The 12296-nt window shown below is 45.9% G+C and overlaps 1 protein-coding gene across 1 annotated transcript in view; it reads left to right on the plus strand.

The window, feature by feature from the left end:
• Positions 1 to 12296, plus strand: part of erc2 (ELKS/RAB6-interacting/CAST family member 2) — a gene marked incomplete at its 3' end in the record, with an annotated part of 39458 nt that overhangs the window by 14628 nt on the left and 12534 nt on the right. The window contains exons 3-10 of the mRNA XM_031568576.2: positions 3341 to 3364; positions 4836 to 5276; positions 5697 to 5771; positions 7960 to 8115; positions 9452 to 9619; positions 10204 to 10371; positions 11169 to 11306; positions 12103 to 12243. Of these exons, the coding sequence (XP_031424436.2) occupies positions 3341 to 3364; positions 4836 to 5276; positions 5697 to 5771; positions 7960 to 8115; positions 9452 to 9619; positions 10204 to 10371; positions 11169 to 11306; positions 12103 to 12243 (1311 nt within the window). The remainder of the gene's footprint in view (positions 1 to 3340; positions 3365 to 4835; positions 5277 to 5696; positions 5772 to 7959; positions 8116 to 9451; positions 9620 to 10203; positions 10372 to 11168; positions 11307 to 12102; positions 12244 to 12296) is intronic.

Here is a 12296-nt window from a genome sequence, read left to right on the forward strand (position 1 = left end):
ACTCATGTTGAGACAGTAGATATTTGAAGTGAGCCTTTCGAGTTCAAGTGTGCAATTACCCAGATAGATAAATAGATACTAGATAGATGGATACTTTATTAATCCCGAGGGAAATGTAGGTAAATGATAGATAAAGCATCTGCTGAAAGTCGTAGATGAGCCATAGCTTTCCATTGTAGCTTTGCTGTCCAGTTCAACACTACTGTGACTGAGAGAACATGAATGAGATACACATGACAGTAACCACATACTAAGAAGTTGAATGTTAGCATGCTAGTGGGTTGTTGAGTGGTCAGTGCAGTAATGTAATGCATGATACTATCAAGTCACCAATACTTGTACAGGGTTTAAAACAAGGCTTAGCATAGAAGAATGTATGTTAACTAGATATAAACGTATAGTATAGGTTTTATAAGGTCTTATTCATTTCTGATGCCACCAAATCCACCTTAATCAGGTTAAAAATACATGTTTTATGTACACAACAGGGTTCAATTGAATTAGCCTAGTAAAATAGAATATGTTTTTAGACAGACAGAGAAGGACCTCTGCTGTTCATGTAACTGGAACATGCATGCAAACACAGCCCCACGCTCACACACATCCCAGCTCTTTGCCACAGCTGTCCCCGCTCCCCGATGCTCCTCCGTGGGCACATGGGTGCACCTCCTCCCCCTCCCCTCTCCCTCTCCCTCTCCCTCTCCCTCTCCCTCTCCCTCTGCCTCTGCCTCTCCCTCTCTCTCCCCCTCTCCCTCTCCCTCTCCCTCTCCCTCTCCCTCTCCCTCTGCCATAGTGGACAGGCTGTCAGATGGTATTCGGTGCTATGCTGCCAACAAACAGTGCAGCAGTGATGATACACTCCGCATCAAAAACAGACAGATTTGGCAGTGCCTCCGAATTCTGTATTTATGTTTGTCTCTCAGAACAGCCAGGCTCTTCACCTTGTGTTTTAGACAGGACTGGGTTTATTTTGTTGTTGTTGTTGTTCTTGTTGGCTGGAAGCACAGCAGCCGCTAGGCCTGTCATGTCCACTGTGATGTGCCTCCTCTCTTCTGCAACGGATAGGAGGTTCAGCTCGGAGCTTTCCGGAAGCCTCCGGCGTCTCGCTTCAAGGAGCGGGAGAGGAAAGGGGGACAAAAGCGAGCCCCTCTCTAGAGAGACAGGCGCTGCCAAAGCCACCAACGAGCATCCGCTGAGTCACGAGTGACAGACACCCTCCCAGGGGTCCTCGTGTGTGACCCCCTTTTAGGTCATCAGAGATGGGGGGTTGAGGGAGTGAGAGAGAGAGAGAGAGGGGGCAGATAGAAGAAGGGGTGGCGGGGGGTATCTGTGGCTTGTGTGCAGAAGAAACCACAAGTTTAATTATGCAGATGGAATTATTGGAGTGCTTCCTCCAATGCTTCTCCTGCAAGAGAGGGTATCGATCAACAGATAGAGAGAGAGAGAGAGGGAGAGAGGGAAGGATGGAGAGAGAGAGTGAGAGGGAGAGGAGGGGAGAGATAAAGGAAGTGAAGAGAAAGAGAACCTGGCCAGGAAAAGAAGTGCAGTGCCCTCTATGAACTTCCTCCCTAAGGGAAATCTAATCTTCTCGTTGTGTGAGTGTGCGCGAGTGTGTGTGTGTGTGTGTGTGTGTGTGTGTGTGTGTGTGTGTGTGTGTGTGTGTGTGTGTGTGTTTATGGGCTGGCACGTGTGGGTGTAGGTGTTTATATTTCAATGTATGTATTTTAAATTATTGTGTGCGTACGTGTGTGTGTGTGTGTGTGTGTGTGTGTGTGTGTGTGTGTGTGTGTGTGTGTGTGTGTGTGTGGAGCTGTGATAAAGATGAAGCAGCACACTTCAGCTCCGCTGGATGCCGTTCGTCCTAATGAGGACCGACAGTCTCGAGTGATTCATACTGATTAATTGGCTTCATGTGTCTTTGTTTTGGACCCTAACTAGTTTGTGAATACGCTTCCCTTGATCATGTCCTCCTCCCTCACTACCGCTGCGTTATTACTGCTTAGCTATTGATTATTTGTTATATGAAATCATTTCAGGCCTAATCAGTATAACTCACTTATTTCAGTGCATATGTAGATGTAGATGTGTGCTTGTGATTGGTAATGGTGGTAAATGGTTCGTTGTGTGTGTGTGTGTGTGTGTGTGTGTGTGTGTATGTATGTGTGTGTGTGTGTGTGTGTGTAGGCATGTATGCACAGTATTTGTGTACAGGTGTGTTTGTGTGTGTGTGTGTGTGTGTGTGTGTGTGTAGGCATGTATGCACAGTATTTGTGTACAGGTGTGTGTGTGTGTGTGTGTGTGTGTGTGTGTAGGCATGTATGCACAGTATTTGTGTACATGTGTGTGTGTGTGTGTGTGTGTGTGTGTGTGTGTGTGTCCGTGAGTGAATATTTGTATTCTTGTGCAAGCAAGCATGCGTAATGTCACGTGCATTTGTATACATGTATGAGTGTTTTCCCTGAATGTACAGTATATGTCATGCTCAGTGGCGGAAGTGGGTTGGCCTGAAAAGGGCATGGTTATGTAAGGCAGCATGATGCCCAGAGACCTGGAAATAAGACACACTGGCACGTTTTTTAGGAGATGCAGCTAATCTAGCCTGCGACGCGGACATTGGCCCTCTGCTGGTGAAAACATCTCACTGCACCATACAGAGATCAGTGGCTACATTTCATAGATTTCAAGAACGATAATGAGGCCGAATCAGAACCAACAGCGAACCACAAACCCAAACATCATAAAATGACACTTGAACTGCCTCATTCAGGCTGCGATGATGCTGACTGAAGAATTTTTTTTGTAGTGAGTTTTTTGGTTTCAGGACCCACATAGATTTACTATTCCCACCAACAAACAAACCAAAAAGGATCTCCAGTTGCTTGTTCTAATGGCAGGCCAACAGCTTAGGTGGCACGGGATTCCACGTCACTAAAGTGGCTTCACAAGCGCTTGGTATGTAATTAAGAGAGCAGTAAGTGGTTTGTTTGCAATTGCCCTATTTTGTGTTTCCTATTTTCTGTCTATGCAATTGCCAAAACAACAAATGAACTGCCTCCAAGTTGACATTCCAGGACATTAAAAAACGCGAATGGTCTTTGTTCATTCCAAAAAGGGGTTTCCAACTGCAGAATTAAAAAAATGTATGGTTTTTACTAAGCATCTAGATTATTGAATTAATGCTGCTTTCTGCTTTGTTCATAGCCTCAATATTCTCTACTCTTTTCCACCTGCTTGGGTTCTTTTTATTTCTGTTCTGACATTGTGTTTTCCATCCATTTGTTCTCTCTCTCTTCCTTTCTCTGACTTTCTGACCCGTTGTTTCTGCCATCACGGTCTGCAGCTGTTGGATGCCAGGAGGACTAAGGTTTGTTGGCTATGTTTGCAACCGCAGTTGAGGGTGCAGAACATAGAACGCCACCCAGCGGTGTGTGTAGTGTGTTTCTGATCCTGATCTCTCCGGTCTCTCCCCTGCCACTCTCTCTTTTATCCCAGTACTACCTTTGTGTTAAACATCTCCAGCAGGGCGTAGGGAATTCCCTCAATGTCTCGTGCGTTTTGTATCTTCCACCACCTTACTCCCTATGTATGTGTTCTGAATTTGACTATATACAACCTCTGTAGACTCTCTCAAGCTTAGACGCTAGAGTTCTATTTAAATGTTTCCAAATGCTCACCTGCCACCATTTTCCCTTTTGTCTGTCAGTGTATTCCTCTTGTATTGTGGCCTTTGTGAGATGGCAAGACTCCTCAGTGGCCCTGATGCCAACATTCTATTTGTTGGGTGTCAACCGCCAAGCTTATTCCCACACTGACTTTCAAGTCAATCTTTCAGTGCCCTCTACTGGGAAGGAGAGGGAGTGCAGCCACCGCCAGGAATGAGGAGGCAATGATGCGCTCCACTTCCCACAGAGCCTGAGGCTCGAGTCCATAACCAGGCTCTCAGCTGCTCCGGTCGCTAGCCCACTCATGCACATTTGCTCCACGAATATCACCTCATCCTCTCATCTCTCTGCATCCTTTTCTCTCCTGTGATCAAAAGACCATGACTTACCGGACCAGCTTAACTGACCACCCGGAGTCTGGATTGTTTCTCCTGTCATAGTTTGACTGTGTTTCACTACTGTCCAGGTCCTACCTGAACCTGAGGGCGCTGAGGTGGAGGAAAAAAAAAGCTTCTCTCCTGTTCTTTCCCTGTTTTCTGTGTTTGTGTGATTGTGATTGTTGTAGCATGTTGATCATACGTCAAAACAAATGAGTTTGACATATGACGTAGTTTATCTGAATTTATCATTTATTTCAGAGGGAGAATGTTTATTGATCAGTTTAGGACACATACGTTTAAATGTTTTTTAATACTGTATGATACAGTTTAGTACTTTGGCACTCTTCTCTATATAATATATATGGTTATCAGTTGATGGCTGTTTAGATGGCAGTTTTTTTCCCACTTGTGTCTAAACACAAGGTTTAAAACCTCTTGTGTGGCTGGATTTTGAAAATGACTTACAATTGAGTTCATTCAGTGTATAATTCTATTAATTCTCTAATTTAAACAGTATTTTATCAGTTCATCCAGTGAGAGTGTGTAGATTGTGTTTGGTTGTTTACAGGGTGCAGTATGTGTGGGCTTTAGACTTCGGTTCCACATTCCTGGCATGCTAAGGAACCAAAGGATCCTCATACCACATACTAGCTGAGTATACACATGTTGTCTGTCACCCAAATGATCCCGTGACCATATGTGTCCAACCGTTCTTCTCTTTTCTTTTTCTCCTTCATTCATCCCTCTTTCTGGCCTCTATTTCCCCTCCCTTTCATTCTCCTCTTCAATTCAGCACCTTCAGCTGACAATACAGGCCCTACAGGACGAGTTGCGCACGCAGAGGGACCTCAACCACCTGCTACAACAGGAGAACAGCGGGCGCCTCGGGGGCGGCGACCACTTCACCACCATCGAGCTGACCGAGGAGAACTTCCGGCGGCTGCAGGCCGAGCACGACCGCCAGGCCAAGGAGCTCTTCCTGCTGCGCAAGACCCTGGAGGAGATGGAGCTGCGCATCGAGACGCAGAAGCAGACGCTGGGCGCGCGCGACGAGTCCATCAAGAAGCTGCTGGAGATGCTGCAGAGCAAGGGGCTGCCGTCGGGGGGGGGTCACCGCGCCTCCGAGGAGGAGGAGCAGGAGAGGGCGCGGCGCATCGCGGAGGCTGAGGCCCAGCTCAGCCACCTGGAGGTCATCCTGGATCAGAAGGAGAAGGAGAACATGCACCTGAGAGAAGTCAGTGATGAGACGGCCTACTCTTGACTTCCATTTAAATGAAGGGTTACTATTGAGTTACCACATCAGTGCTACAAACAGTGTGGATAGGGGCCAAAGTGACACAGCCCTAAGAAGAGGCACACACACACACACACACACACACACACACACACACACACACACACACACACACACACATATACACATACACACACACATTGCTGTAATACATTGGAAATATGTAGCGAGCCTATTGACATAATGATATTAGAGTTGAAATGAATCCTTAAATTTTTAAATAACTCCCAATTATTTGCTTTTGAAAATGGGAGATCATTCCAAGAGTCTCATCAGTGTAATAGAGGGGTCTGGAGACGATAGTTACTAGAGCAATGATGAGACACTGAGACAAATCTGTGGTTACATCTCAACTTGCAGGAGCTGCATCGGAGGAACCAGCTCCACCAGGACCCAGGCAAAACAAAAGCCCTACAGACCATCATTGAGATGAAGGTGAGACCTCAGCCTTAATGCTGTTACAACTGCTGAAGAATTAAATAAGATATGGTGCTGCTACTATCAGAAAAACAGTGATTTGGGCTTTTATCCAGGAGAGTCAATGAATTAGGCCTTGTGTTTTTAAATAAAAGGGTTAACATTTGATCACTATATTAACAACAACAAACTACAGACTATTAACTCAAGTAATTTGAAGCTAAAATGTGAGAAGCAGGTAAAGCAGTGTGAACCCAGTGGCCAGAGAGAGCCTCATTAGCCAGCAGCGATGGCACTCCTCTGAGGTTCTGAGGGGAATCAAGCTCAGAGGCTGCAGAGCCCTTACATTGCCGTCTAAAAATAAGATATGACCTCATCCCCCCGCTCCCTCGTTCTCCCTTCTTCTTCTTCTCTCTCTCTCTCTCTCTCCCGCTCTATATCGGTCTTTTTTCATAGACACACACATACACACTCACATATGGGTGCACGCAAGCACACACACATATGCACACAAGCACCCGCTAGTCTTGTGTGATTGGTGCTGCTGTGTAATACCCAAAGTCCCTTGCTGTAAGCACGTGACCCAGGGGGCACTCAACAGTCTTGTTTATCCAGCGTCCGCTGCTGATCATTTGTCTGCATGTTTACTCTGAAGAAATAAATAAAATGGATATCAAGACAGAGAGAGATTCAGCTCCAGCTTCCCTACTAATCTGTGGTCCACCCCGACTGCAGCAAACTTTTCTCTCGTCCTCTCCTCCACCCATTACCATGGCGATGTTCAGGTGCACTCACTACTCGTTTACACTTGGTGAGCAGGGAGCTAGTGCTGCCATGGGAATACCCTAGGAGCAGGTTGTTTGTCTGTGTGTGCAAGTGAGGGAGAGCGACAGTCGGGGAAGAGAAGAGGAGAAGAGCAGAAAAAGAGAGTTTAGAGACATCTAGAAAGAAAGCTACGTGTGCTGCACAGTGAAATGAGCAGTTTCCCACCATTACTCAGGTACAGGAGGAGACAGCCCTGTCACTCTTCCTCTTTCCTCTGTCATAGCACGTCATATGTGTTTTATGTTAAAAAAAAAAAGCTAATTGCTAAGAGTTGTGCTACTGCTGCTGTTAAATTCAGAATATGTAAGCATATTCTTATAGCTGCAAGTTATGAAATGACAATCCCTCTGTCTAAGTAGATGATGATAGCATTGCTGTATGTATACAGTCTTAATGGACATAGTTATGTCATTGTTTTTAAGGTATTATGGAATTAGAATTTGTATTGACATCGCACTGCAAATACTTTTTGCAGTGTATTTGAACTGGGTCCAGAGGCACATAGCGGGACACAAACATGTGTTGGACTGCAGTGGCTCTTTTTCTGCAGTTTTTTTCTCTCTCGCTCTCTCTTCCCCCTCTAGCTCCCTCTTAGTGCTCCCCCTGAGTCACTCCCTCTTCTGTAGTGGTCGGCCTCTTTCCCATCGGAGCCCCTGATAGTTGCTGGGCTTGTCCCTGAAGTTCATGAACAGATACATGGAGAGCAAGACAGATAGACGGAGAGTGGAAGAGAGAGAGAGAGAGAGAGAGAGGGGAGGTTCTTTTTTCTCTGGGCTCTGCAGGAATGGGAGATGGAGCATGGCTAATCTTAAAGACGTGCTATTATTTATTTAAAAAGCTGTGAAGCCAACACTGCTCTCACAGTTGCAGCCCAGAGAGCAGAGGGAAGCATTGCGTTCACTTTGTTTGTGTTTTTTTTGTTTTTAATTCTTCCCCTCTTCCCTCTTCCTCTGCTTTGCTGTGGTTGATCTCTGGTGCCGGGGCTGGATGTGTGCGCAATTCTTCCAAATGGTGATTAGCGTAATAATCCTTTCCAGCTGAGAAAAGAGGGGATTTTTGTTTTTGTTTTCACCATAAAATGCTGCAGCTTCTCTCTCTCTCTCTCACTCTCACTCGTACTTCTTTCTCTCTCTTTTGTTCACCCCTCTCTTCTGCAAGATGAAACTCCTCTTCACTACTTCAAATGCTTTGCCTCGTCTCTCCCTCTCTCTTTCCTCGCTCGCTCGCTCTCTCTCTGTCTGTACTCCTGTCTCTCTCTCTCTCGCAGGTGTCTTATGTAAGATTATTTGAATTCCGCTCGCCCACCATCTCAGGAGTGTTTTGCTTGTGTCGGGCAATTAGAAATGGTTGCTTGTCTGTGCTCTCGTTTGGCTGCGTGCAGGACAGCAAAATCGCGTCGCTGGAGCGCAACATTCGCGACCTAGAGGACGAGATCCAGATGCTGAAGACCAACGGCTTGCTGAACACAGAAGACCGTGAGGAGGAGATCAAGCAGATGGAGGTGTACAAGAACCACTCCAAGTTCATGAAGAGCAAGGTACTACTGTCACGCCTCAACTCTGCGCCACTCATACATACCGATAGCATGGTTTCAGGACCACTAGGGGAAAGCCCCAGCAGCAGCAGCATCACTTCAGATATTGTGCATGTTGAAATCTAAGTCTGCGTTGCTAAGCCATGATATTGTCAACGCTAGCGTGAGATTTGCATTTATTAGCAAGGACATGAGTCGGCAGCTACCGTGCTGGACTGCCAGAGCAACATGTGCCTGTGTTTGTCAACACAGAAGAGAGCATGCTGTAGATAAGGAAGGTTCACCTCAGGTTTTTATAAGTACCACCAAACAACAATAAAAGCACAACTTAATCTCTTTTGTTTAAGGTTACCTACTGGCAGCTTAGAGCTCTTGGATTTTGACATCAGTGCAATGAGCATACAGCACAGTGTGTTTGCCCGCAGAATGGCTCATTTTTACTCAGCATAGCCAAAGCTCTTGTATCTCATGTATCCTGGTGTGTCCGGTTGTGGTGTTTATAGCGTACTAGAATGGTATCGTGACTTACAACTATACGCGTTCCACACTTGGAGTCGTCTAGTTCTCTGTTCAGCTGTAATTCAGTGTTTGCTGTGTTTGCCACTGTTAGAGAGAGTTGATTGATTTGGATATGTCTAGGAGGTGATTGGTGTCCGCATGTGTGTACTGTATCTGTTTATGCCTGAGTGTTTGTGTGTGTGTGCGTGGATGCTTGTATGCATATCTCTGTATGTTTGTTGGTGTGCACTTAAGAGAGGGTGGGAGATGAATGTGTGTATGTACATCTCTGTGTGTGTGTGTGTGTGTGTGTGTGTGTGTGTGTGTGTGTGTGTGTGTGTGTGTGTGTGTGTGTTTGTGTCCCTGTGTGTGTACAGTAAGTAGCGGTGCTGTTAACAGGCAGCATCTGCGAGGCATCGGTGAGGATTGTTGTGTTATTTTTAGCGGCTCTTTCATCAATCATAGATAGAGGGGATGTATAATAGATGATGAATGCAGGGGGGGCCGGTGGAGAGCATCAGCTCCACGGCTCAGCTCAGCTCAGCTGGCCCCCACCACCTCACAGAAAGGGAGCGCTCTGGCTGCCATCGTCTAGAACGCATGCACTGATAGATGACGTACACACTAGACACACTCCCTCGCTTACATGCATGCACACACACACACACACACACACACACACATGCACATACACACCCATGCATACAAATGACATCCTTGTTGCAAATACTTCGAGAAACACAAGCACGCATATAATGTAAATACACTCCACAATGTGCTAGCATGTTGTGATTCGTGTGTTTTATTCTGTGCCCCCCCCCCCCCCCACCCCGTTCTGCAGATTGACCAGCTGAAGCAGGAGCTCTCAAAGAAGGAGTCAGAGCTGCTGGCCTTACAGACCAAGCTGGAGACTCTGAACAACCAGAACTCTGACTGCAAGCAGCACATCGAAGTCCTCAAAGAGTCCCTCACTGCCAAGGAGCAACGCGCTGCCATCCTCCAGACTGAGGTCAGCTTTCACTTGACACTGCGGCTCACTGACTGGGGTGACGATGGTTTAGTGTAAAGTCACTTACTTTCCGGATTGACTAGTACAGAACAGAGCAAACATCGAAGTATTATAAATGTTTGTGATATCGCCGTCTTTTGACACTCAAACAAGCTTGGCACTATTGCTCAGTAAATAAAAGTGACAATGCAAGTGGTTTGCCAAAACGATAAAGCAATATTCATTTAGGAGATACGATTTTTAGGAAACAAACAGCTGCTTGCCATTTTTTTTTTTTAAATGCCTACCTCCCAGGGACTTAAATGTTCTGCTTTGCAGACGTCCTTGTTAGCTGTCTTCTCCCTGAAACTTGTGGAGCATGGCAGTGATACAGTGACTAGTGATCCTTAGGTGTTTGACTCTCAAGAGGGCTTGAATTCCTACAGTGTGTAAAAAGCAGGTTTAGAAAGTAAGTAAAAATGCAACCTGGATTCAGAGCCAGTCAGATGTGCTTTGGTTGCAGAAAAAACAGGAGGCATAAGTGATGAAGGAAGTGACCTAGAGGGCTGCAGAATGACTGCTGTGAGTGTGTTCTGCCCCTGCAGGTGGATGCCCTGAGGCTGCGTCTGGAGGAGAAGGAGTCCTTCCTGAACAAGAAGACCAAGCAGCTGCAGGACCTGACGGAGGAGAAGGGCACGCTGGCGGGGGAGATCCGAGACATGAAGGACATGCTGGAGGTGAAGGAGAGGAAGATCAACGTCCTCCAGAAGAAGGTGAGGCCTCCTGGGAGAGACGGAGAGATGCGATGGGCTGAAAAAAGAAAACAGAGAGAGAGAGGAGAGGAGGCCACGCAGCGCTGTCCCGCCGTTCTAATGTGTTTATCTCCCCCTCGGGTATATATATCGCCTTTAAGGCCAGACTGAGTTGAGGAGGGAAGTATTAAATTCATGCAGCCACCTTTATCTGCACAGCACTTTACAGTGTGTTGAAGCTAGTGGATGGTGACTGACAGGGAGCAGTGGGCTCCTCACACAGAGGTGAAAGGGGGACAGTGAGGAGGCTGAGATGTGGCGCGTGATGTGGAGAAGCACTTGGACTTTACGCGTCACTTAAGAGAGCTTTTTTCTATGTATAAAGCCAGAAGCAGTACTCTTTTCACCTCTGCCTCACCCCTCTGCCACCTCTCTACACTTCTTACTCAGTAAACCTTTTTTCATGTTGTTTTTTTTTTCACTTCAAATATATGACAACAATATTCTAACATTATTCAGCCATTTGAACTTTGACCTCTTGCTCTCTCAGTAATATTAGATTATTCTCCAGCCCCAAATGGACAGATAAGATGCATCAGTTCATCTTTAAAGCTCTCTGGAAAATTCAGTGGAGTTATTTTAGTCTTTGCTGTTATGATGTCTCCTTGGTTTCTTCACTATTGATGTCGTTTCTCTTTGTCTCTCCCCTCTGTCATGAACGCACACACAAACACACACACACACTCACACACACACACACACACACACACACACACACACACACACACACACACACACACACACACACACACACACAGATCGAGAATCTCCAGGAGCAGTTGCGGGATAAGGACAAGCAGCTGGGGAACCTAAAGGACCGGGTGAAGTCTCTGCAGACAGACTCCAGTAACACAGACACGGCTCTGGCCACCCTGGAGGAAGCGCTGTCCGAAAAGGTGCAACATTAGCACTATTGGGAAAAAAGATATTTTTTAGCATATGGGTGAGGGAATAAGTAGATGAAAATACGTGAGATTTATGAATCAACACAGATGCTACAGAGGGGGGCACATTATGCCACACTTCAGTTGCTTTTGTCCAACTATATTTAACAAAGCGATTCTCAGGGTAAGATGCTCTGTTTCTTTTCCAGGAGTACTCAAGTTTAATAGGTGTGAAAATGTGGTGTAAAAGTGGCTTTAAAATGTATTTATGGGAATATTTTCCATGTAGTGTTATATAGCTATAGCTAATAGCGATAGCTTCAATAGATGACAGTACAGTAAGGCCCCTGTATCTGCGAGGGATGTGTTCCAAGACCTACCATGGATAGATGAAACCGCCAGATTGTAGCAAACACCATATCTAACTTTCATGTACATACATGATGAACGAATCAAATACAGACATACGCAAGAAATTAGATGTGTTTAAAGACATGAGTCACGCAGGCCTATTCAGCGCAACAGTGTTGAAAGGCTACTCAGAATAGCACCGATTTTAAAACGTATTAACAGTTTATTTTTGGATTTTTCCACTTAACATTTTAAGGCCACTGTAAACTGTGGATAACTGAAACCGTGGTTACCGGATCAGCGGATACGGGGGGTTCCACTGTATTGATTTGTTGACTTTGACAGATATAGAGTACTTACAACAGAGCCTCTCTACTCTAATGAGATGACCAGATGTGGATGTCAAGTGCAATTCATACAATATTAACATTCAATATTAATGTCTCTTCCCACCCAGGAGCGGATTATTGAGCGCCTGAAGGATCAGAGAGAGAGGGAGGACCGGGAGAGACTGGAGGAGGTGGAGGCCTACAGAAAAGAGAACAAGGACCTAAAGGAGAGGGTTGGCACCTTGCAGCTGGAGCTGACTGACAAAGAGGTGAGATGGCGCTCATGAGATGAGATAATGTTTCTTTTTCAGTTTGTTCAAAT

The sequence above is a fragment of the Clupea harengus genome, chromosome 5, assembly GCF_900700415.2.
Source record: "Clupea harengus chromosome 5, Ch_v2.0.2, whole genome shotgun sequence".
NCBI lineage: Eukaryota > Metazoa > Chordata > Actinopteri > Clupeiformes > Clupeidae > Clupea > Clupea harengus.